The sequence below is a fragment of the Lepidochelys kempii genome, chromosome 6 (genome assembly GCF_965140285.1).
Source record: "Lepidochelys kempii isolate rLepKem1 chromosome 6, rLepKem1.hap1, whole genome shotgun sequence".
In the NCBI taxonomy this organism is placed as follows: domain Eukaryota; kingdom Metazoa; phylum Chordata; order Testudines; family Cheloniidae; genus Lepidochelys; species Lepidochelys kempii.
The window spans coordinates 72,625,388-72,652,114 of record NC_136385.1 but is presented as its reverse complement, the minus strand read 5'-3'; the positions used below and the strand labels follow the sequence as shown (position 1 = coordinate 72,652,114).

General features: G+C 43.7%; 2 protein-coding genes and 1 long non-coding RNA gene across 16 annotated transcripts in view; 1 reads left to right on the top strand and 2 right to left on the bottom strand.

The window, feature by feature from the left end:
- The window catches only part of INO80 (INO80 complex ATPase subunit), a 130,882-nt gene extending 112,447 nt beyond the window's left edge, over positions 1–18,435 (bottom strand). For both annotated transcript variants that reach the window (XM_073348739.2, XM_073348740.2), the window contains exon 1: positions 18,094–18,435. The gene's annotated coding sequence lies outside the window, so the exon portion shown is untranslated. The remainder of the gene's footprint in view (positions 1–18,093) is intronic.
- On the top strand, positions 18,097–20,120 carry LOC140913058 (uncharacterized). The gene is made up of 2 exons (XR_012159459.2): positions 18,097–18,627; positions 19,335–20,120. It is a non-coding gene; the product is annotated as an uncharacterized LOC140913058 (long non-coding RNA).
- A 3,485-nt stretch (positions 20,121–23,605) lies between these two features.
- Positions 23,606–26,727, bottom strand: part of EXD1 (exonuclease 3'-5' domain containing 1) — a 35,285-nt gene continuing 32,163 nt past the window's right edge. For all 13 annotated transcript variants that reach the window (XM_073348721.2, XM_078853334.1, XM_073348717.2 and 10 more), the window contains one exon: positions 23,606–26,576. In XM_073348721.2, the coding sequence (XP_073204822.1) occupies positions 25,797–26,576 (780 nt within the window). In that variant the 3' untranslated portion in view covers positions 23,606–25,796. The remainder of the gene's footprint in view (positions 26,577–26,727) is intronic.

The window sequence follows — 26,727 nt, the reverse complement described above, 5'->3', positions numbered from 1 at the left end:
AACACAGCACTAAAGTCTCCTCCCATAAATAATTTATTTGTGTGGTGGGAACAATTAGTAAATAAATCTGACAGAAAACAGATATATTTAGAGGGGAATACATACACCAAATATGAAGATTCCCAGGCAGTATGCCAGAATGCAAGAGAGAAAATTCCTCTCTGGTCTTCAAAAAACTGTAATAACCACAAAGGGTAAGTTGTATTAACATAGTAACTTCCTTTTGATGGGTGTATTGTTGAATACATCAAATACTTGTCCCACCCAAACATTTTTTTCCCCCATTTAATTGTGTTCTGAAGTATATAGATGCATTTCTTGAGTTAGGGTAATACCCACTTCCACACTTGAGACAGAAGAGAACTCTCTTATATTTTATTAGGTGGTAAATGACATTTATATTCCACTTACAGGATTTGTATGAAAACAAGTGGAAGGTTGCATTATATTTAATCTATTTATGCAAGGCATTCTTATCTAAATAAGCTTTACATATAATGTTGGTTGCTAGAATATCCTTCTCAATTCAGTTATACTGGGTAATCAATATCTTGTCTCTGAATAACTAAATAAAACTTCTGAATTTAACACACGTTCTTAAACATACTAAAACTCTGCTGAGGACAAATTCATTAAACCATTTTTACAGTCATACTGTGGACAGAACAAAGGGCCAATCATGGAAATTTTTTTTTTTTAAACTTACACAATATACTCATAGTGGTTCTCAACTCATTGACAGTGATAAAATAATGTCCTAAAAATCTCTGCCTCTTAGAAATATAGTTGGGTGTAAAGAGAGAGGGGAAAGGGTTGAGATTTGCAAGTGCTACAAAATTTGCTTATTGTGTTTAATGTTAACGATGGCAAAATCTGAATGTCATTTACACTTTTTTATTTGGTTATTACATATTAATAGTGTAAAATATGCCCGCAAGTGAAAGCGGTAAACTTCATTCATCCCTATATCACAGTTTTAGTCAGACGTAGAGATCAGCAGTAGAATTGTAAGAAAAGGATACCAAGCCCTGGTCTACACTAGGACTTTAGGTCGAATTTAGCAGCGTTAAATCGATGTAAACCTGCACCCGTCCACACAATGAAGCCCTTTATTTCGACTTAAAGGGCTCTTAAAATCGATTTCCTTACTCCACCCCGACAAGTGGATTAGCACTTAAATTGGCCTTGCCGGCTCGAATTTGGGGTACTGTGGACACAATTCGACGGTATTGGCCTCCGGGAGCTATCCCAGAGTGCTCCATTTTGACTGCTCTGGACAGCACTCTCAACTCAGATGCACTGGCCAGGTAGACAGGAAAAGAACCGCGAACTTTTGAATCTCATTTCCTGTTTGGCCAGCGTGGCAAGCTGCAGGTGACCACACAGAGCTCATCAGCAGAGGTGACCATGATGGGGTCCCAGAATCGCAAAAGAGCTCCAGCATGGACCGAACGGGAGGTACGGGATCTGATCGCTGTATGGGGAGAGGAATCCATGCTATCAGAACTCCGTTCCAGTTTTCAAAATGCAAAAACCTTTGTCAAAATCTCCCAGGGCATGAAGGACAGAGGCCATAACAGGGACCCGAAGCAGTGCCGCGTGAAACTGAAGGAGCTGAGGCAAGCCTACCAGAAAACCAGAGAGGCGAACGGCCGCTCCGGGTCCGAGCCCCAAACATGCCGCTTCTATGATGAGCTGCATGCCATTTTAGGGGGTTCAGCCACCACTACCCCAGCCGTTTTGTTTGACTCCTTCAATGGAGATGGAGGCAATACGGAAGCAGGTTTTGGGGACAAAGAAGATGATGATGATGATGTTGTAGATAGCTCACAGCAAGCAAGCGGAGAAACCGGTTTTCCCGACAGCCAGGAACTGTTTCTCATCCTGGACCTGGAGCCAGTACCCCCCAAACCCACCCAAGGCTGCCTCCTGGACCCAGCAGGCGGAGAACGGACCTCCGGTGAGTTTACCTTTTAAAATACTATACATGGTTTAAAAGCAAGCATGTGAAAGGATTACTTTGCCCTGGCTTTCGCGGCTCTCCTGGATATACTCCCAAAGCCTTTGCAAAAGGTTTCTGGGGAGGGCAGCCTTATTGTGTCCTTAATGGTAGGACACTTTACCACTCCAGGCCAGTAACACGTACTCGGGAATCATTGTACAACAAAGCATTGCAGTGTATGTTTGCTGGCGTTCAAACCACATCCATTCTTTATCTCTCTGTGTTATCCTCAGGAAAGTGAGATATAATTCATGGTCACCTGGTTGAAATAGAGTGCTTTTCTTCAGGGGACACTCAGAGGAGCCCATTCCTGTTGGGCTGTTTGCCTGTGGCTGAACAGAAATGTTCCCCGCTGTTAGCCACAGGGAGGGGGGAGGGTTGAGGGGGTAGCCACACGGTGGGGGGAGGCAAAATGCGACCTTGTAATGAAAGCACATGTGCTATGTATGTAATGTTAACAGCAAGGTTTACCCTGAAAGAGTGTAGCCACTGTTTTATAAAATGTGTCTTTTTAAATACCGCTGTCCCTTTTTTTTTCTCCACCAGCTGCATATGTTTCAATGATCACAGGATCTTCTCCTTCCCAGAGGCTAGTGAAGATTAGAAAGAAAAAAAAAACGCACTCGAGATGAAATGTTCTCCGAGCTCATGCTGTCCTCCCACACTGACAGAGCACAGACGAATGCGTGGAAGCAAATAATGTCAGAGTACAGGAAAGCACAAAATGACCGGGAGGAGAGGTGGCGGGCTGAAGAGAGGGCTGAAGTTCAAATGTGGTGGCAGCGTGATGAGAGGAGGCAGGATTCAATGCTGAGGCTGCTGGAGGACCAAACCAGTATGCTCCAGTGTATGGTTGAGGTGCAGCAAAGGCAGCTGGAGCACAGACTGCCACTACAGCCCCTGTGTAACCAACCGCCCTCCTCACCAAGTTCCATAGCCTCCACACCCAGACGCCCAAGAACGTGGTGGGGTGGCCACCGGCCAACCAGCCACTCCGCCACAGAGGATTGCCCAAAAAAAGAAGGCTGGCATTCAATAAATTTTAAAGTTGTAAACTTTTAAAGTGCTGTGTGGCATTTTCCTTCCCTCCACCACCACCCCTCCTGGGCTACCTTGGTAGTCATCCCCCTATTTGTGTGATGAATGAATAAAGAATGCATGAATGTGAGGCAACGACTTTATTGCCTCTGCAAGCGGTGATCGAAGGGAGGAGAGGAGGGTGGTTAGTTTACAGGGAAGTAGAATGAACCAAGGGGCGGGGGGTTTCATCAAGGAGAAACAAACAGAACTTTCACACCGTAGCCTGGCCAGTCATGAAACTGGTTTTCAAAGCTTCTCTGATGCGTACTGCGCCCTCCTGTGTTCTTCTAACTGCCCTGGTGTCTGGCTGCGCGTAACCAGCAGCCAGGCGATTTGCCTCAACCTCCCACCCCGCCATAAACGTCTCCCCCTTACTCTCACAGATATTGTGGAGCACACAGCAAGCAGTAATAACAGTGGGAATATTGGTTTCGCTGAGATCTAAGCGAGTCAGTAAACTGCGCCAGCGCGCCTTTAAACGTCCAAATGCACATTCTACCACCATTCTGCACTTGCTCAGCCTGTAGTTGAACAGCTCCTGACTACTGTCCAGGCTGCCTGTGTACGGCTTCATGAGCCATGGCATTAAGGGGTAGGCTGGGTCCCCAAGGATAACTATAGGCATTTCAACATCCCCAACAGTTATTTTCTGGTCTGGGAAGAAAGTCCCTTCCTGCAGCTTTTGAAACAGACCAGAGTTCCTGAAGATGCGAGCGTCATGTACCTTCCCGGCCATCCCACGTTGATGTTGGTGAAACGTCCCTTGTGATCCACCAGTGCTTGCAGCACTACTGAAAAGTACCCCTTGCGGTTTATGTACTCGGCGGCTTGGTGCTCCGGTGCCAAGATAGGGATATGGGTTCCGTCTATGGCCCCACCACAGTTAGGGAATCCCATTGCAGCAAAGCCATCCACTATGACCTGCACATTTCCCAGGGTCACTACCCTTGATATCAGCAGATCTTTGATTGCGTGGGCTACTTGCATCACAGCAGCCCCAACAGTAGATTTGCCCACTCCAAATTGATTCCCAACTGACCGGTAGCTGTCTGGCATTGCAAGCTTCCACAGGGCTATCGCCACTCGCTTCTTGACTGTGAGAGCTGCTCTCATCTTGGTATTCATGCGCCTCAGGGCAGGGGAAAGCAAGTCACAAAGTTCCATGAAAGTGCCCTTACGCATGCGAAAGTTTCGCAGCCACTGGGAATCGTCCCAGACCTGCAACACTATGCGGTCCCACCACTCTGTGCTTGTTTCCCGAGCCCAGAATCGGCGTTCCACAGCATGAACCTGCCCCATTAGCACCATGATGCATGCACTGGCAGGGCCCATGCTTTCAGAGAAATCTGTGTCCATGTCCTGATCACTCACGTGACCGCGCTGACGTCGCCTCCTCGCCCGGTATCGCTTTGCCAGGTTCTGGTACTGCATATACTGCTGGATAATGCGTGTGGTGTTTAACGTGCTCCTAATTGCCAAAGTGAGCTGAGCGGCCTCCATGCTTGCCTTGGTATGGCGGCCGCACAGAAAAAAGGCGTGGAACGATTGTCTGCCGTTGCTCTGACAGAGGGAGGGGCAACTGACGACACAGCTTACAGGGTTACCTTCAGGGAGCTAAAATCAACAAAGGGGGTGGCTTTACATCAAGGAGTATTTCAGGCAGGACTTCACAGAGGGTTCCAATAAGAAATGGTGCACCTAAGTTATTGTTCTCATTGGAACAAGGAGGTTAGCCTGGCCTCTGATTGATACATGGCTAGATTTACCTCGCTGCACCTTCTCTGTGAGTGACTGCAGTGTGACCTAGAGGAATGAGTCCCCTAGACAGGGGAGGGGGGGAAGCAAATGAGTACAAAACAAATCTGGTCTATTTCTTGTTTTGACCCACTCCATCTATCTTTTACATCTTTGGCTGGCAGCAGACGGTGCAGAAGGACTGCATGCCATCCACATCTCATGGCTGCTCAGCAGAAGATGGTACAGTACGACTGCTTGCCATCCTCATCTCTTGCCTGCCTGGCAGAAGATGGTACAATACGACTACTTGCAATCCTCATCTCTTGCCTGCCTGGCAGAAGATGGTACAGTACGACTGCTAGCAGTCCGTATCGCCTGCCCGCTCACCATAAGACGGTTCAATAGGACTGACTGCAGGACTAAAGAGAATGACCTGGTCAAGTCACTCCAAATTTAGTCCCTGCGCCCATGTCTGCCCAGGCGCTCCCAGCCGACGTGGCCAGGAGCACCTCGGACATGACGATGACGGCTACCAGTCGTATTGTACCGTCTGCTGCCACAAGGCAAGGGGTTGCTGCTACTGTGTAGCAATGCCGTACCGCGTTTGCCAGCACCCAGGAGACACACGGTGACGGTTACCTGAGCGGGCTCCATGCTTGCCGTGGTATGGCGTCTGCACAGGTAACTCAGGAAAAAAGGCGTGAAACGATTGTCTGCCCTTGCTTTCACGGAGGGAGGGAGGGAACAGGGGCCTGACGATATGTACCCAGAACCACCCGCGACAATGTTTTAGCCCCATCAGGCATTGGGATCTCAACCCAGAATTCCAATGGGCAGCAGAGACTGCGGGAACTGTGGGATAGCTATCCACAGTGCAACGCTCTGGAAGTCGACTCTAGTCTCGGTACTGTGGAAGCACTCCGCCGAGTTAATGCACTTAGAGCATTTTCTGTGGGGACACACACACTCGAATATATAAAACCGACTTCTAAAAAACCGACTTCTATAAATTCGACCTTATTCCGTAGTGTAGACATACCCTAAGAAAGCTGCCTTGAACAATCTATAAGAGAAGTATCTGAATGGTAGCTGATATTGATACTGATATTGATACCAAGGACTTCTTGATGCCAACTGGCATAAGGTTAACAGGAATCCCCTAGGTTTGGTATTTGGAGAACTAGAATGTAAAGAGTATCATGTGAGGTCTCTAATGAAAGATTGCATCACTCAAGTCATCAAAATCATTACAAAAATGCATGTATGGATGTTGTATAAGGATTTACATATATAAATACTGAAAATTCTGTTCTTAAGGTCTGTGTCTAGGGCTGGGCACAAGCAAATGTAAAAAGCAGGTTCTCTTTCAAACAAGAAATGTTTCTCTATATGTCTGCTTACACATAAATTAAGTATTATATGGTTCACAATGGACCTCCACTCACAAATCTGAACTGAATGCCAATGAAGGATGGTGAAATCTTCAGAGAGAGGAAATTAACAGGCAGAGGTAAACAGCAGGTGTTAATCCTGTTTAGGAGTAATACAATTAACTTTTGAAACTATATTTGGTGTACAGAGGAACGCCCGCCATACTCCATCAGTCTGAGAAGACAAGCTCTCAGCAGGCTTGATTTTATGAGAAAGGGTCTTTATCAAACTGGTGGAAAATGCTGGAGAGAATTTTGGGTGAGATAAGCTTCTTTACACAGGAAGATAACTTGTTAGTTAGGTTTAGGCTTTAGAATGTGTGCTGTGATGTTGTTTAATGTTACCATTTGATCCCATCTCTCATACTGGTTTTTATTTGAATCTACAACCTTTCTTTATTCTTAAGAATTTTAAATTCTTTCCTTTTGCTTTATAACTGAAGTCAAGCACTGTGCATATTATAGGAGTGGTGCTCCAAGGTAAAACTGGTGAACTGCAATACACCTTTCCATTGGAAATAGAGGATCTGGGATTTCTGTGGGTATCCACTGATCGGGACTGGATACCACAGAAGGACACTTTGAAGGGAGTCGGGGGCATTTGTCATCAACCTGCAAGGCAAAGACAAGTCTGATGCACCCCAGAGGAGAGTGCTGGAGTGACTAACAGGGTGATTGTGTTAGGGAACTAACACTTACTGGGTACAGACAAGACTCCCTCGCTCTGGAGGCAGGTGGTAACAAGCTGACTCACAGCTCTGGGTATCCCAAGAAGCGTCACAGATATAGGCCCCCTTAATTAGTACAGTCTGTAGGCTACATGGAAATTAAAGACGTCTCTCAATTAGAAGTATTATAATGTTTCCTATTAACATATCAAAGATAAACATAACACAGAAATAAAGTAAAAATATTGAAATATCTTTCACCTAAATAATATTGCTATTTAAAGTATATATCTGCATTAATTTTCACAAAAAGGTGCCTTAACACTTTGAGTTACATATTTCTTAAGCCTGTTTAAAAACCGCTGTGGAAGCTCTGAAATTTGCAAATTTGTATTCCTTTAAAGATCTTTAGGGTTGCTGGATACAAAGTAATACATATCTAAAACCATAATCTCTGAACAGTTTTCTTGCTGGATTGAATGCTGTTCTCTGTCACTGCAAATAGGGAGAAAACTCTTATGCAAATTACAGTTTTTTGCATTTGAGAAAGTAAAATGTCTTTAAAATTATGTAGGTAGACAGTTGCAAATTGGGGGTAACAGTCATTTCTTGCACACTTGGCACCCGACAGGCTCTTATTTTTAGACTTAGTCCTTTTTGTCAATCTGGTAATTTTTTTGAACCATCGAGAAATAATGCTTGTTTGATCAGGGTTCTCCACTCCTTCCAGGAGATTCAAGATATGAGTACTTTTCCTTTTCCTTTTTTTAAAATGTCTTCAGTCTCATCCACATCAGTAACTAGGCGACACTATTCAAGGAGCCACAGACAGCCATCTATTATTTTTGGTCTGTTTCAGATGGCAATACAATGTGTTCCCTTGTTAGACAATTCTGAAATCCATTTATTCCATCAGCTAGTTGGTCTAAAGAGGACTGGAGAGACATTTTGATTTCTGAAAACTTACCATCCATTACTTACCAACACCTGTTAGGGATGGTCTAGATAATTCTTAGTCCTGCCTTGAGTGCAGGGGACTGGACTAGATAACCTCTCGAGGTCCCTTCCAGTTCTATGATTCTATGATTACTGTGGGAAAGTTTGGGTGATTTATCTTGGTGCCCTGATGGCTAGATTTTGCCCAGTAAATGTCTCCACCATCTTGATTTTCTTTCTGATTTGCTCCAACGCTTTAGTAAGTTTTAATATCAAATTTAGCAGGTGGTCTGTCTTAGTTCTAAAAAAAAAAACTATTCCACAGTTGTTCAGGAAGTTATTTTTGTGGTTTTTTGGTTGGAGTGCTGAAGGTTGGCATTTGAAATAAGGATAATAAAAAGATTCAATCAAGAGTTCACAGAGTAACTACTTGGCTGTGTCATATTAATGTTGATAAATGCAAAGTAATGCACATTGGAAAGCATAATCCCAACTATATATATAAAATGATGGGGTCTAAATTAGCTGTTACCACTCAAGAAAAATCTTGGAGTCACTGCGGATAGTTCTCTCAAACCATCCACTCCATGTGCAGTGGCAATAAAAAAAAAAAAAAGCTAACAGAATGCTGGGAATAATTAAGGAAGGGATAGATAATAGGACAGAAAATATCATGTTGCCTCTATATAAATCTATGGTACGCCCACATCTTGAATACTGTGTGCAGATGTGGCCATCCCATCTCAAAAAAGATATACTGGAATTGGAAATGGTTCAGAAAAAGGCAACAAAAATTATTAGGGGTATGCAACGGCTTCTGTATGAGGAGAGATTAATAAGACTGGGACTTTTCAGCTTGGAAAAGAGACGGCTAAGGGGAGATATGATTGAAGTCTAGAAAATCATGACTGCTGTAGAGAAAGTAGATAAGGAAGTGTTCTTTACTACTTCTCATAACACAAGAACTAGGGGTCAGCAAATGAAATTCATAGGAAGCAGGTTTAAAACAAATAAAAGGAAGTATTTCTTCACACAATGCACAGTCAACCTGCGGAACTCCTTGCCAGAGGATGTTGTGAAGGCCAAGACCATGACAGGGTTCAAAAGAGAACTAGATAAATTCATGGAGGATAGGTCCATCAATGGCTATTAGCCAGGATGGGCAGGAATGGTGTCCCTAGCCTCTGTTTGCCAGAAGCTGGGAATGAGCGACAGGGGATGGATCATTTGTTGATTACCTGTTCTGTTCATTTCCTCTGGGGCACCTGGCACTGGCCACTGTCGGAAGACAGGATACTAAGCTAGATGGACCTTTGGTCTGACCCAGTAGGGCCATCCTTACGTGACCCTCTACATTACTAAAGGCAAACGTGAAGTTATGCCAATGGGTGTAGAGTTCTAACCACCTTCAAGTTGGGTAGGAGTAACCTCGATTAACCTTCATCAAGATACACTGAGAAATACTTAAGGTTTAAGCTTTTTTTTTTTTTTAAGTATTTTGCCCACAGATGTTTCTTTTAGATCACTATTTAGTTGAACTATAATTTAGGTGTGGGGTTTTTTGTTTGCTTTTTTTTCAGTCTGCCTATTACAATGACTAGTCAGTCAACAAACAGCACTAGAGGAGAACTCTCCAAGGACATATTCGGAAAGCCACTAGTTATGTTTTATATTAAGGGTTTCCAAGGTTTTGGCATTTATTTCCACTAAACAGCAGCAAACATTTTGCCTTCTAGAAGCACAGAGAAAGATCAGCTTTAAAACACTGGGTTTTCCAGTTTAAACAAATATTTGCTGGCTATTGCTGACTTTGATTTCAACATGCTTTTACAATAAAAGTCCATTTAAACCAGAAGCCCTATATATGACATATAATTTTTAAGTTGTGTACGTTTCACTTCAAAAACAGAGAACATTTTTATGTATGTCTGGTTGCAACAGTGGATCTTTCTTCAAGATTCTTGCCTTACATTTTTTCCCATGCCTCAGAACCTCTACATCCTAGCTGAAGCCCACAGGATTGTTGTTTTCTCCTCCTTTGCATTTAATACTGAGGCCAAATGGTGTGATAACCCACCAACCTGCTGGTGAAAGGTTGACTAGGCTTCCTTTGGAAACCATCAACACTATCCTCTAATCAGCTAGAGAGATCATTATTGAGCAGGGTGAATTAAAAATCACAATTTTTTTAAAAAAACAACAAAATATATTTTTATTTCAAACATTTTTATTATGTTGCTAGTTCTTTATTTTCTTCCCATTTTATAGTCTCTGACTGCTCAAGTGGATATTTTGTACTTGTTTTTATTTTTTTAATTAGTTTTCAAATTCTTAGTAGAATTTCACATTTTGCAGGATTTTCTACTGAGAAGTTTTACACTTAAAATATTCATCTGTGCTGAAAATGACAAGTCCAGGGCCTCACTAACATCCTTTACTGTGAGAACACAAATGCAAAACACAAAGCTGAAAGCAAATAGCTTGTGGTATATTTGCAACCTACATCACGTTCTGATATACTTCCACAAGTCAAGAAAGTTGAAATGTTCCATCAGCATTGGCAGTTTGAAGTCAATGGGACCTTTGCTCTTAGGTCACTTAAGTACTTTGAAATATCCATCCTTACATGCCTAAATATGGAGTCTTACCTTAAAAGTCCAATTTTGATAATTTTGGCCTGTGTTTAAAAAAAGTTCACAATAACTTTGCTAATATATTGAACCTCTGTTAACACTGAACCACTACAAAGACTTCATGCCACTAAAAGAAAAGTTGAATAAAAATACAACTGAATCCCTTATGCTGCAAACACTTATGTACATGTTAGTTTTGAGCACGAGTAATCCACTGAAGTCAACGGTACTATTCATGCAAATAAAATTACATATCTGCTTAAGCATTTGCAGGATCAGGGCCTTCACTTTCAATATTTTCTTTTTTGCCTAATAGTTTAATCAAACTCATATAGGATACCCTACCAGTTGTGCTATTTAAAAAACAACCCCCAAACAGCATTACTGATTTAGTTCACTATCAATTTAAATCTAAAGTCGTAATACCATACATTTTCATGTTAGCATTACAAAGCTTCAATTTGTTTCAAATCAATTTTTTTAAAGTGATTAAAATTATGGTTTGAATCACTTTACCCTGCTAATGACAAAAAAGGAGCTCCTCCAAGGCAGAATAGGCCATATCTCTGACATGTTTGCATAGCTCTGCTGGCCTGGGGGAAGGAAAAGAGAGAGGCAGACAGCAGTACTAAGTCCCTGTCTACAGTAGTAAGTTGTATTACTTAAACTATACTGTACAGTGAAAATGGTACAATCCTCCACAGTGTGGACAAAGTTATTCCCAGACAAGAAGGGGAATAAACTATACCATTAGTAGGAAGTGTTATTTACTCCTTCTCATAATACACGAACTAGGGGTCAACAAATGAAATTAATAGGCAACAGGTTTAAAACAAGTAAAAGGAAGTATTTCTTCACACAACATACAGTCAACATGTGGAACTCTGTGCCAGAGGATGTTGTGAAGGCCAAGACTATAACAGAGTTAAAAAAAACAAAAACTAACTACGTTCTGTTTGCCAGAAGCTGGGAATGAGTGACAGGGGACATATCACTCAATGATTACCTGTTCTATTCATTTCCTCTGGGGCACCTGGCATTGGTCACTGTTGGAAGACAGGATACTGGGCTAGATGGACCTCTGGTCTGACTCATTATGACCATTCTTATGTTCAGTATAATCAGAGGTAAAAGTAAGCCGGTACAGCATGCTGGCATGCCATACCAGGGTGGATCAGCTGCCCCAGTGCAATTTAAAGGAAATGCGGCTCCCACCAGCAGCTGGAGCCCCCGGCCCTTTAAATTGCTGCCAGAGCTCCACTGCCGGAACCCTGGGGTAGCGGCAGCGGGGCTGGGGCGGCGATTTAAAGGGCCTAGGGCAGTAGTGGCGGCTGAGCCCTGGGCCCTTTAAATCGTTCCCAGAGCCCCGCTGCTGCTTCCCCAGGGCTCCGGCAGGCTCCGGGGACAATTTAAAGGGCCCGGGACAGTAGTGGCAGCCAGAGCCTCGTCCCCGGAGCCCTGCTACCGGAGCCCTGGGGAAGTGGCGGCGGGGCTCCGGGGACGATTTAAAGGGCCCCGGGGCTCTTCTTCCCCCAGGGAGGGGGAAGAAGGCACTTGCTGGTACAGGGTGGGCTGGGGCTGGCACTGGCTCTGACCTCCCCCAGGCCCGCCCCTTCCTCCTGAGGCCTCGCCCCTTCCAGGGACCAGAGCTGGCCCCAGCCCAGCCCCATACTGGTAAGTCCCTAGACTTACTTTCACCCCTGAGTATAATATACCTTAATATCAGTATAAACTGTGTCCACATTGGGCTTTTCCCAGTATAACTTTTTTTAAAAAAATGCAAGAGTCATACCCTAATTGAAATAGGTATGGTACTAAAACATTCATAGATAAGGCCTAAGAATGGAGCCCAGAACAACAAGACAACAATCTATCAGGCCTCTACAGTTCCTTCACACTTCTGTCACTATTTTTTCCCCTCATCCAACCCTTCATGTTTTGCATTCTAACTAAGAGCCGTTACAAGAGTTTTTCCAGAGCCAAAGAATCCCAGACAAATTGTATTTCTCTCCACTCTCTAAGAGATACATTTCATTTTTCTTTTTCCAGGAAAATTCTCCATTGTGACATATAAAACATAACATCAGAATGGTGCAAGAAATAGCATCAACAGCAACAATGTTCCCAAGGTAAGCATCCAATTTAAAAACAAACATACACAAAGAGGCTGAAGGCCACGTCCACACCAGAAACTTTTGCCAGTATAAATTATGCCAATTAAGAATGCAATTTTTTTTTTTTTACTGTTTTTAACCAACAAAAGCCCTAGTGCAGATGCAGTTATACCAGACTGCTTTAGCCAGCACAGCTTAATTTGCTTGGGTAACTAGAGGGCTTTTGCTGGTATAAGTTATGTCTACAGTAGGAGGGTTTGCCAATATAGCCATGCAGGTAAACCCTCATTTACACTTGGGGGAATTCCTGTACCACATGAGCAGAATTTTTTTATGCGCAGAAAATACATTCTGTCTTTTGCCCACCAGAGGCCACTGTGGCACCAGAACAGCCAGCACGGCTGACTGGCAATAAAAGCCAGCAGCTGGCTGCATTCATAACAGCACCCTGCCCAAAGAGCCAGGTTAGCAGGCACGGGATATGGTGGGGGAAGACAGAGTAGGGCACACAGGGCTACTGGAGGGTCACAGAATGGGGTTCAGAAGGGCTAGTGGAAGGAACAGACTGGGGCAGGGGCTCAGGAGCCAGTAGAGTGACAGCATTAAGCCAGAGGCTAAATGGAAAAGGGACTGCAGGGCCACACAGGGACGGGGGAAGATGTGTCTGACTGAATGGGAAAGGCTAGGCATCAGCCAGGGTTCACCAACAACCCCCACCCTCCCCACAAAAAAGACTGTTTGATACTTTTCTCACCCACACCCAGCTCCCACGAGGTTCGCTCCCAAGCTCCTTCCCTCTCCCTCAGCTCATCCATTATCCCTGACACTCCACGCCTTTGCACTGCTTCGGAGGGGTGCAAGAAATGTTTCTGTAGTGTAGTTTAAATGAACTATTCAAAGTTCTGTACTGATTTATCTAGTAAGGAATTTTCTGTATTGTTACAGACATACTTGCTGACAAGTATTTTGAAACAAATTATCAAAATAACTGAAAGTGGTGTGATTGTGTGTGTTATTTTGACAAAATTTCCAGAATTTTAAAATACCGTGCACAGAATTTTTAATTTTTTGGTGCAGAATTCCACCCAGGAGTACTTCGTAGCATACACTAGGCCTTAGTAAACCAAGTGTAGTCCCCATTTATTCTTTTTTCTGGGGAAATATTTCTCAGTATAACTTCAGGGTAACAAGCGAGTACATTTATTAACAAAAGATTGCAGGCAGGCAAAGAAAATTTAATTTTACGAACCTATAAATTTCAGTCCCCATTAATGTTAAGCCTGAATAAATACAAATTACTTTGACTACCTGCGTACATATACCTGGGGGGGGGGGACATTTGCGACCCTTTTCAATTTAGGATAAAAAAAAAAAAGAGCGATCATTTCTTTGCCTTCTCTGATTGATGGCCCTCATAGCTGAATTTACACTATTATCTTTTTATAGTACATTTCCTTTTGCTACATTACTTTTTTTGCATTTTTTTCAAGAAGGAAATTAAGTGGGATGAAGATCAATTACATTCTGTTAGCTATTTTGAATAATGGGTTCATTATTATTGCACCCAAATATCCCAATCAGGGTTGGGGTCCTACAGATTATAAAAAGGAATTACAAACATGTATGACAGTTTTATTGGAAACATACACACAAGTGGATAAGAGAAAACCTTAATACATATGCATATACCCAATAAACAGAAAAGTCTGACAGTACTTCCAGCAACACAGATACCACCTTTAACTATGTAAACCGCAGACTAGAAAAGTGACTTGGAGAAATCAAGCAATGCAATTGACTATATACTTGTTCAATAAGGGGCAAATCCAGCTCTAGAGGGCAGGGGACTGGATTTCTGGAGCCCCTGCACAAAGACTCACACACATTCTGTGCCCCCTGAAGCACCTGTCTACAGGGGCTTCACGTGCACTTGCCACACAGTGAGAATTAAGTTGCATGTTGAGGGTAATTCAGGACATCTGTTGTTATCCTGGTTCACCAGCCTTTCCCTCTGCATAGCTGGGGTACAATTCCAACCTGGAGGTATTTTCAACCCCAGTTTGGAATATTGGCTGTGGAACATTAGAGGAGAGAAGATCTTTCTTCTGCCAGTCCCGAAGGAGATTTCCAGCACACAGGCTTGCCAGGCTGTATGCTTGGTATAGAATTTATACAGTATAACCAAGTGAGTAAGAACTTGTTCCCCCAATTACTAGACAATGTTAAAATACTGCCTTGCAAACATAAATGAGACACAGGGAACACATTGGCAAAAAGCGAGTTAAAGAAAACCTTTCTATAAACCTTAAGAACAAGCTCACATTGCAGTCCATTTCTTGTTTTTTCATTACATATTGATCCGAGAACGTTTTTAGTTTCAAGATATTGTTTATGAATAAGGCTAAGATTTTGTCATGGGTGTTTTTAGTAAAAGTCACGGACAGGTCACAGGCAATAATGAAAAATTCATGGAAACCTGTGACCTGTCCCTGACTTTTACTAAAAATATCCAGAATAAAATAAGGAGCCTGGGCAGCTGCGGGTGGACTGTGAACTCCAGGGTCCCCCTCCACTGGCAGCTCCAGACTCCGGGGGTTCCCCCTGCCACCACGGAGGCTGGGAGCTCTGGGGGTCCCTCCTGCCCGAGAGCGGTGAGGTCCCTCTTGTCGCCCACAGAGGCGAAGAGCTGCGGGGGTCCCGTGCCGCCCAGAGAGCGACGGGGATCACCCCACCGCCTGTGGCGGTCAGGAGCAGCGGGTGTCCCCCCTGCCGCCTGTGGTGGCCTGGAGCTGCAGGAGGTGCACCTGCTGGCAGGGGACCCTGCAGCTCCCAGCCAGGGCTGGCTGAAGTCACAGAGGTCTCTGTAACTAAATCGCAGTCTTATTTATGAAGAATACACTAGAACAGTGATTCTAAAGTGCAGCACATGACCGCATGCAGCCACCAGGAACTTTATGTGTGGCCATCACTACTGGAAGAGAGAGAAACATTGAACAATTCCCTTTCAAGAGCCTTTTGAAACAAACAAAAGTTCATTGACATTTACAACTACTTTACTACAAAAAGAAGCGTGAGAATTGTTACAATTTTTTTAAATGTATATAGTTAATAAAAACCCATGTAACATTTGTAGTATTAATAGTACATATTATTCTTCACACTTGATTATTTTATTTACAAGACACTTCCAAATAATTACATGACAAAATATTATATTAATGACAGTTTAAACTGCCAAAAATGCAGCCACAATGAATTTGCTGTCACTATGTTTGTCCACAGTAAAAATTCATTTGTGAACCACTACATTAGCACATGAAGAATTTGTTACTGCATAAACTAAAGAAAAAAATGTATTTAATGTTGGTGGATGTACAGCCACATGACAGTAATGTTTAAACAGTATTAATATAGTTTTGTTCAAATTAAGGAAATATAAACTGTTAAATTTTTAAAAGAATATCCATAAAAAACAGTTTTAGTATAAAATAGTACAACATTATTCACATATCCATGTGCATGCAAAGGGAAAATGGCATAACTGAGATGAAAATTTACTATATAGGATCATTTTAGTAAGATAAAGATTGCTGTACTATTGAGAAATATTATACAATCACTTAGAGATTGTATGGTAATGTACTCTTGCAAGGAAGCAGAATTAAGTTTGATCAATGAGTCTTAATTCAACATTTTCTGACTTGTGCACTTACCTGCATAAGCAAAATATTTAACTTTATTTTATTTTACCTTTTAATCAGCAAAGACTCTAAATATGCATGGAGTACCTCATAAACCAACCTCTGTGCCCACCCAACGCATAAGTGCAGGGACCCATCTACATGAAGCTCATTGCAGGATTAGGATTTTAAGAACTGTGTCACATATTTACATGATACAGAAAATTCATAACCACCACTGCCCAGTACAGGACATTGTCGGAGCCAATGTAAAGCTGATTTTACAAACGTGTCAGAATCCTTTAATTCTTAAGATACTGAAACTGGAATACTCAGATCTGATGATTTGACAAAATTTGGTGAAACTTGATTCAGCTGCACATTAAAATAAAATGCATATATACATTTCAATATGCACATCTTGCCAAACACCCCATACTCCTCCAAGATACAAGAACAAATATCTAAGATCTAAAATAAAAAGAGTATTGAAATTTGACATCTGAATGATAAATGAAAGATTACTTGATGACATGCAAAATGTACAAATATGATTCACATCATCAGTGATGTCAAAAGGACAGTTACAGCTCCCCCTTGCTGCCCATGACAAAAGTAGCTACAGTGTGCGGGTGAACGAATTGGACATTGCACAGTTGGTGTTTGGTGGATTATATTTAGTCTGAGAGTTGTGGCTCTGTCTCTATGGAGCTGTGTGTTTGGGATGGATTTACATTCTATAGTCAAGAACAGCAGTAGAGAAGTTTTCACCAGCAACCATAATTATAATCATCAAATCATAGATACTTGTTTACTGGAGATCATTAACCAAACACACAAACTTAATCCCCTTTCTGCATCTACTGTCCTAACAGCAAGATTTCAGGAAAAGTTATGAGTGACTAAACTCAGGATATAAGTATTTATCCCGTCTTTAACAATACTGTTTTCTATCTGCAAACACAACTGTATATATAGAAGCATTAGCTTGTACAACAGCAAACGTCAGTGTGCCACTTTGCTGGTAATGCATGTTACAAGTATACATACGACACATGTCCCAGCTCTTTTAGCCATGCAATGGCAAGCACCATTGTGCAATACGATTCCTTGAGCTTATAGGTACAGATATGAAACAGCCCCCAGTCCTTGTTTTTGAGCAACATTATTGCATCTGGGTGCTACAAGTGCCATTAGGAGACATAGCACTGATTATCACTTCCATGGGACAATACTGGAGATGCGTACGAGATACAGGTGTGCCAGGCACCCTGACTCCCTCCGCTGGGCAGCAGCAAGTAATCTGCGTGCAAGATTACTGCACGTGTGCTCCAGGTACCAGCCCGACCCGCAGAGCCGGCTGTCACCCCCCCGTGTGACACGGTTACGCGTGTGCATGACAAGTGTGAGTACACCTCACACCCGGCTGCCGCGTCGTGCAGCGCCCGGGCACGTGGGCCTTCCTGGTATAAGCTGGGACACATCGCCCCGGCGAGCTCCACAGCCCAGCCCAGCCCAACGCACACGCCCCTCCCCCCGCTCGAGGGGCAGCTCCTCCAGGGTCCGGGGGGGCCCGAAGCGGTCTCCAGAGCCAACCGTGCCCAGGGGCCCCTCCCCCCGCGCTGATATCGGGGTGTGTCCCCGGGGAGGGAGAGAAGAGACCTGCCCCTTTAAGAAGAGACCCGGCTGCTGCGGCCACTGCTTGGGGGGGGAGGTGGGGGAGAAGCTGCGGCCTGGCCGGGCCCTGCAGCCGCCTCTAGGCGCTCTCCGCCCCGGGCGAGCGTGCCCTTGCCCGGCCGCCGCTGTAGCTCACCTGGGTGGCGGGCCCGGCTGCGGCGCGGGAGCGGCGGGGGGCTGGGGGTGTCTCCTGGGCTGGCTCCCCCGCTCTCTCCACCCGGCCTCTCGCCCTGCGCTGCCTGGGCTGGCTCAGCCTGTCTCCTGCCGCGGGGCCCTCTCAGCTCCTGCCTCGCCAAGATGGCGGCCGCGCTGCTGCTGAGGAGGAGGAGGCGGCGGCTGCGGGCGCTGGGACGGCGGCGGCGGCCACTTTCGCTCACTGAGAGGAGAGGAGCAGGGACACGGGGAGCCATGGCGGGGGGGAGGAGAGGCGCCATGGCCAGGCCTAAACAATCGAGCCCCGCACGCCCACCCGTTACCCCGAACCCCACCCCGCAACCGCCGCCCCGCGCGTAAGGCGGCTTCTGCCGCACAGCCCCCGCGTCCACACCCCGGGGCCGCCCCGCACACATTTGTCGCGCGGGGTCCGCGCTCATCGATGCGCTCCTAGGTCCGATTGGTAGAGCCTGGCAATGACGAAAATTGCCGAAGGGATTCGGCCAAGGTGGTCGGGGTGAGACAGCAAATCTCGCGTGAGGGAGGAGGAAACCCTCGCGATGGTTAGGATCAGGAGGGGCGGGGTCTGATAGTCGGAAGGGGCGTGTGTTTGTGGTTGGCCAGGCTTGATGGGTGCGCGTGGAGCGGGTGAGGGACCTAGTGGGGCCTCTCCGCTGCAGGCCACGGCAGCAAGGCCTCTGTGAGACTCCTACGTCTCCCCAGGGTGCCCCAAGGCACAGGCAGCAGCCACCTGCCAGCACCCCCCCACTGTGACAAGGCGCAAGCAAGTGGTCAAGGGGCAGTTGCAGCAGTCCAACTGGAGCACCCTCCCATCGGGCAGGCAGCAACGATGAGCGGGGTTAAGTGACTGCTGATTTCCCCCCCCAGTTGTGCAACTGCACCTTGCTCCATGCTCATCTCTTCCTGGATGTGGTGGAGGCACAGAGTGGGGTCCTTCTGCATGCAAGAGATACGCACCCCTTACCTGGGCACAGGATTTCCCTCCTGAATAAGACCATAATGGGCAGGACTGAGAGCTGCAAGATGCACACCAAAGTGCCAGGGCAACTTGCTAGCCTCACAGCTGTGGAGAATTAGTAGTAGTAGAAAATGTATTTTGAAAGCACTCAAAAGCCTGATCTGGTGCCCCATTGTGCTGGGTAATATATAAATAAAGAGACAATCTGTGCCATGAAGAATGACTTCTCCATGTTTTATCACCAGTGTCAATCCAGAGGGATCACCACCAAGTTGAGAAGCAGCTCAGTCTTCAGGCCCATTCAATCCGTGGCCTCTGCTATTGAAGCAACCAGTACATGTGCTAATGGGAGTATTTGCAATGTAGACATTTGGCTATGGAGACCTGGACTGAGACCAATCACTCACTCACTCACTCATGTGTAAACTATCAAAACCCATCAAGTAGTTTAATTCACAACTATCAGAACTGGACATGAACGCTAGACCAGAAGTTCAAGATTTTATATCTTGTTACTAATCCTTTGAGTAATCAAGTCTCCTAGAAATGTATTGTGATAGATTTTGAGATATATAGGTAGGAGCTTGGTGTGAGGCAAGATGGATAGTAGGAAGAGCCAGGTGACAAGTTGGGGTAGCAGTAGTGGGACATAAGCAGGCATCACTGTTCCCTCTAAGCTGTGCGCATTTCCGTGTGCACACAGATCCTAAACCCCGTGCACACAACAAAACACTATGCACACAAAAATTTGCACAGAAGAATGTTTTTGCACACGTCCTGTCAAAAAATAGAGGGAACATTGGCAGGGATCCCAGTTTTCTGTGATAAAACCTCCAAAATTCTCGGATAAAAAAACATTAAAATCTGCATTTTTCTACAATTAAAATTAAATGCTGAACTTTAGTTTTTCTAGCCATAATATATATAGGTATCGGTTGAACACAATGTTTTATTGATATATTTCCAATTGTTAAGCTAGTTCAAAACCTACCAGTGCCATCAATCATAATAAAATACAATTAATAGAATGATCCAGTCACAGTGCATTGTTTCTTTAATGTTGTCAATGGCTGCGCTGTTTTAGGTCTTTTGTTTTCATTTCTTTTAATTCAGTTTATGTTTAGCGCTTTCCATGTGTTCTACAAGTGACTGCCTTCAAACATAATCTATAGCTTTGCTGCATACAGTAGAGAAAAGCATATCACCATCAATGTGAAATTTGTCCTTTACAACCTCAGTGACACAATGTTAAGGGGTGATTTTTAATGTTCGGCATCTTTCCATAATTTTAATTATGTCTGGAGGTTGAAGTGAAACTTGAGATGCATTAAAACATGAACTCCTAAACACCACTGAGTAACCTCTATACACCAGAAGCAGTTTATTGGAGTATGTTTAGCTATGTAAATTTAAAGCGCATTCAAAAATCAACCACAAAGGGGGAAGTTTGTGTGTACTGAGTAAGTGACACCAGTACTTTCAGTAAAATTCAGTTAATAGCTAATGTTTTTATTTTTTTACAAAATGCAAAAACTAAAGATACTCTGTAAAAATGTAAATTCTGCATTTTTCTGTGGCAAATGGATTTCTAGAATCCCTGGACAAGACACTGCAGCTGAGCTCCTTTATTACTGCTACTCGGAAGCCAGAATGGTCTCTGCACTAGAGTAAGCACACATTTTAGTGCCTTTTCAGAAGAAAGCAGACCAGCTGTACTATCATCTTGTAGTAGGCCTACTTGCAACTAATCATATCTGCAATACATATTCCCTGTACTCCTTTCCCATCCATTCTACACCACCTTCAGTCCTTCCTTACTGTATGCCAAAATGAAGGATCTGGTCTCACAACTGGGCCACTCAACTGCTTCAGGAACGATTGGTTGCTTCAGGAATTGTCATCATCAGAGGCAAAGGATATCCTGAAGTGACTAGTAAACAATTAATTAATTAAACTCAGGATTTTGAGCAGGAAGAATGCAGGTTATGCTAAAATATGTACAGACCACATTCAAAATATTCTGTACACAAGAGTGATCAACAGCTGCAGTTGTCACATTACTTTAGGATTTTCTAATTAATTCATGGTTGCCATGATCTCAAGTAAGTCCACAGAGGGATCACAAACCACATTCTATGTTTTTATACCAGGCTTGTTGCCATGATACTAAACTCCTTACAGGTTTTTGATGTATTTATTTTAAACAAAGTATCTTATACTAAGTATTAAGCAGCTCTAATAAACGTGAATTGAATGTAACTTAAGAAACAATTTTATTTGTGACTATGCTATAGAGCGCACCTATGAGTTTCTCTAACAAGGTGCTTCTACCTTTAATATATGGCCCTACTACTTAGAAAGACCCAAGCCAAGGGTTTGAGCTAACCTTCAACAAAGGTTTCAGAGTAGCAGCCGTGTTAGTCTGTATGCGCAAAAAGAAAAGGAGGACTTGTGGCACCTTAGAGACTAACCAATTTATTTGAGCATAAGCTTTCGTGAGCATCCGATGAAGTGAGCTGTAGCTCACAAAAGCTTATGCTCAAATAAATTGGTTAGTCTCTAAGATGCCACAAATACTCCTTTTTCTTCAACAAAGATACTCTGCTTTTTATCTTCTTTAAAATCGTGGGTAGTGAGGGCTGCAGCCAAGTGATATTATAAACCACTGAGGCACTTGTAAATGTCTCAAGAATGGTATATCTCCTGCAGAGTTCCTATCTGGTTTTGGGTAAGCCTCTTCGCCTCTCTTCACTTTACCTTCCCTGTTATTAAAATAGGGATAATATTTACCATTCTCCTGGTTGTTGTGGAGGTTAGTGAAGGCCAGCCTGCCCCGAGTTCAATCCAATGAGGTGTGCATGCATATAGAGTCCACACGCTGCAACAAGGGGAGAATGGCTCTGGGAGTCCCCTGGACATCATAGTTCATTGGCTTCTGTTCTTCTCCCGACCTAACTCCAGTTAGGAGTATATGGCTATGCAAAGTTCCCCCACTGCAACAAGGGAAGGCCTGCTTGAATATCGTGCCTCCCACTTTTCCTCAAACTTCTATCCAATCAAGAGTGTGCTAATAGAAAGATCCCTGAAGTATGTTTTTTTTTAATTTATTATTGTGCAGCATCGGCTTTCTTATAGTAAAGGTTCAGATGCCCTTTCTGTTTAAAGATTGTCTTGAAATTTGCTGTGCCTCATGAGGATGTGGAGTAGGGTTAGTGGTCTAAATTTTGGGTCATTTGAGCAAGGGGTTCCTGAAATACAGGCCCTGGAAAAGAATAGCATTTCACAATATCAATAGTTTATCAATTCCCCCCAATAGACCCACACACACAACCCTGGGCCTCAAATCATGGCTCTGATCCTCCCCCAACAGATCTCAGTTATGCAACATTTATCTCAGCTAGTGCATGTCACCTGCTGCCCCTTTGGGAAGCAGTGCTGAAATATTTATTATAGAAACAGTTTACCTCTCTAGAATAGTACATGCCAAACACTCACACAGCAAAGCAATTGAAAAGCACACATGCAGAAAGACTAGCCAAGAGGGTTTCCAGCCTTCCATTTTCACATTACATGTGTGGCTCAAGGGGACATACTGTCTGTGGAACCGGAGCTACACGCATGCAATGTAAACATGAACCCTAAGGTTAGCAGAAATCTAAAAATGATCCATAGGCATGTTGGTACTATCTGCCAAGGTCAAGGGTTATTTTTCTCTTCGGGAAATTCACCCTGCTAATTTAGAAGAGCCTCTATTTTCTGAAAGATAATAAATTACACATGCCGTGTGCAGATATGGGAGAATGATTGCTGGGCATGTGTCTACTTTTCCACCTGAGGGATTATTATACCATAGTTCCAGCACTGATTCATCAATGCCCCTTTGGTGGGTCCAGCCTTACTCCCTTCCCCTCATAGGTGAGCCAAGATCTTGAGGGGGCCTGCCCCTCTGGAGGAAGTCTGAGCCCCTCTCCCTATTTCCCCATATGAGCCTGGAGCTGGAGGATGTTGCACCTCCAGGAGTTATGAGTCCCTCTCCAGTCTCCTCCTATCAGCCGCAATGGGTGGAGCCCTAACCCCCCTTCCTGCCTTCTGTGTGCGTTGGTATTCAGGGGATCCTCCAGACCCCCCAGAGAGCGAGTAACTGGGGAAGACCTGCCCTGCTGTGGGTATGTCTACACTGCTGTCAGGGTTCTCTCCCCACTCTGAACTCTAGGGTACAGACGTGAGAACCCGCATGAAAGACCCCCCAAGCTTATTTCTACCAGCTTACGTTAAAAACTCCCCAGGCACAAATTCTCCCTTGTACCTTGGATTTAAGTAACGCTGCCACCACCAAGTGATTTTACAAAGAACCAAGGAAAAAGACCACTTGGAGTTCCTCTTCCCCCAGCAATCCCCCCAAGCCCTTATACCCCCTTTCCTGGGAAGGCTTGAGAATAATATCCTAACCAATTGGTTACAAAATGATCAAAGACACAAACTCCTGGGTCTTGGAACAATGGAAAAATCACTCAGGTTCTTAAAAGAAGGATTTTATTTAAAAAAAAGAAAGGTAAAAATCATCTCTGTAAAATCAGAATGGAAAATACTTTACAGGGTATTCAGATTCAAAACACAGAGGATCCCCCTCTGGGCAAAACCTTAAAGTTACAGAAAACAGGAATAAAGCACAGGGAAAATTCACAAGAAAAACAAAAGATAAACTAATTCACCTTGCCTGGTTTACCTATATTGGTTGCAACATTGGAGACTTGGATTGGGATGGGTTGGAGAAGATGGATTTCTGTCTGACCCCTCTCAGTCCCAAGAGAGAACCCCCACACAAAACAAAGAGCACAAACAAAACCTTCCCCTCTCCCAAGATTTGAAAGTATCTTCTTTCCCCATTGGTCCTGTTGGTCAGGTGCCAACCAGGCTATTTGAGCTTTTTAACCCCTTACAGGTAAGGAGGAATTCTAGGTTACTCTTAGCTGTATGTTTATGACAACTGCAAACAGGTGTGACTGAAGAATGAGTTGACATACCCAAGTTAGCTTTAATTTAGTTAGCTCAAATACCAATAGCAGTGAAGCCACCCTAGCAGGGGTGGCAGCACAAGCTAGATTCTCAAGTACGTATCCAGGGTCTCAGACAGGGCTGTAGAGCCTTTGCTGCTGAAGCTTCACTGCTACTGTTACGCAAGCTAGTATGTGCTTGAATAACTGCCACCATTCTAGAGATACTAAACTGCAACCCGCAGGGGAATTATGCATTTATCACACACATGGGGCAAGGGTCAGGCAGAGCACTCAGGAAACCCCCTCAGAGAGGAAGGACCCCCCCCAGGTTGCCTCATCTCACAGCTCAGCCAAACTTCTCCAACTCATCCCTCCATTATTCAATACAGCAACTTATAATATAATGAACACAGCTTGAGCTCACTCAGATTATTCCCAGTGCCAGCTCCAGAGGGCAGAGTTAAGGTTAGGTGGATGTTCACCTTAACTCTGTAGTGTCTGGTTTTCAGAGCCTTGAGTTTAAGTTTAAAAAACTAAAAAAATTGAGAAGCTTGTTTCAAACTGATTTTATTTTTCTATTTAAACCATGACAGCAGACCCTGGATTTTTTTTCTTAAATACAGAGCACTGTAAATGTTTCAGAGAACTTGTGGAAGCTTGTCTCTCTTTAGCCCCAAAATGCACTGATATAGGGAGCATAATCCACCTCTGAAACACCTTCCACACAACAATGAAAAAAAGTAAGCCAGTACCAAAAGAAAGTCCTATTTGGGAACTGCTAGTTTAGTATTGTTTGTAAAAATATATGGAGTTTGTTTTCCCTGGCAATAATACTTCAAAAATGCACATATACATCACAGGCTGACAACTGGAAATCAATAACTCAACAGTTTGTGTCCCAGTCAACACAACTCAAACAAGTATTTTTATACATTCAAAAGCACCAACCCTGGATTCCATATGATAGTGAAACAGACTCACATTTCATTAATGTAACTCTGCAATCTAAGAATGAGGGGACCAAAGATTGCAATCTTCTTGGGACAGAGAACCACACCTCCTTCCTGTTATGTACACTGTTAGTGCTCAGTGAAATCTTACTGGAGACAACCAGCCACAAAACTTCACAACACAACCTTCTCATTTCTCCCCCCACTCCCAACAGAATGAAGTGATTTTCTCTTCCAAAATATCAAAAGTGCTGACCATGCAATACTTAAATATATGTATTTACCAAATCATGGACAATCTTGAACAATCCCATGCTACACAGCTCAGTTACTTTAGCAGTTTGTGAAAATGATGGAGCTGAATCTACATTAGTGTTGTCACACTGAGGCCAGGTCTACACTAGAAACTTTTGCAGATATAGTAATGTCATTTAGGGATGTGATTTTTTTATACCAGCAAAAGTCCTATGTAAAATGCAGTTATACCTGCGCAAGAGTGCTTTTGCTATTATAGCTTATTTTGTTCAGGGAACTGATATAAACTATACCAGCAAGCTATATCCACAGTAGGGCCTCGTCTGCACTACAAAAACTTTGCTAGAACTGGGTGAGAGTTCTGTAGAACTATTTCAACCAGTGGGGAACATAGAAATGAAATATTTTTCTCCAATACCTAAAAATTCTCAAAGACACTTGTACAGACAGGACAGTGGAGACAATTATATTTTCTTTTTTTGAAAGAGTAATAAAAATAATTCTGCTATTTTCCTGCAGGGCTTGGTGCCGGCATCCGGGAGCTGAGACCTGAAGGGAAGCCAAAGCGAACAGCGGAATTCCTTTCCCTTTCTGGCCTTACTGGGAAATGGGAAATGTGGGTCTGGGTCATCTTCGAAGATGGGTTCTGCCACAAACCAACAGTCTCTAGGACTGGCCAAGGAGGCAGTACAGAAAGCGAGGGCTGCCGTGGAACCTGGAATGAATCTTGAAAAGAACGGCTAATTTTTGGAGGGGTATAGGCAGACACAATGGCGCTTTGCTTTGCACAAAGTAAGTCTTCATCCTTGTTTCCCATGAACAACAGACTTATCTCTTCTTTTAAAGATTGAGCAGCCTGTGTGTGAGGTTTCTGCATTGGAGAGAATCCCTTCCCCGTTGCTTGGGTGTTCTCTGATACAGAGTTCCAGCTGATCAAGTCTCTTGCTCCTGCCTCCATTTCCAAGGGTGGATTTTTACAGCCAATTATAGACTTTTTATTTTCCCAGTGATCTACCACTTGCTTTTGCTCATCATAATTTTGATGAAGTGGATCTTGGGGATGGAAGGATGTCTTTTGTAAGGCTGCTCCATTAGAAGAAAGCCAACCACTATCCTCTCCTTGTTTTTCTTCCACCTCCACTGCCTTCTTTCCTTTGGATTCCAGAGGTGGTCTGATCAAGAGACCCTCCTCATTTACCTTGTACTTTTTTAATGCTGTCTCTCTTCGCAACTTTTGGAAATCTGCCAGCTGATGCAGCTCCTCTGGCAGCTCCATACAAGAGGTCTGATTAAAAAGACAAGGAGAAAAAAAATACAGGCAGAGCATGAAAGACCTCTGTACAAGTCACAGCCCAACAGAATAATCTCCTGTCATTAAAATTGTTTACTATAATGCCTCCCAAATTTAAAGTATAGTTTCTCTGGAAGAGAGGAAT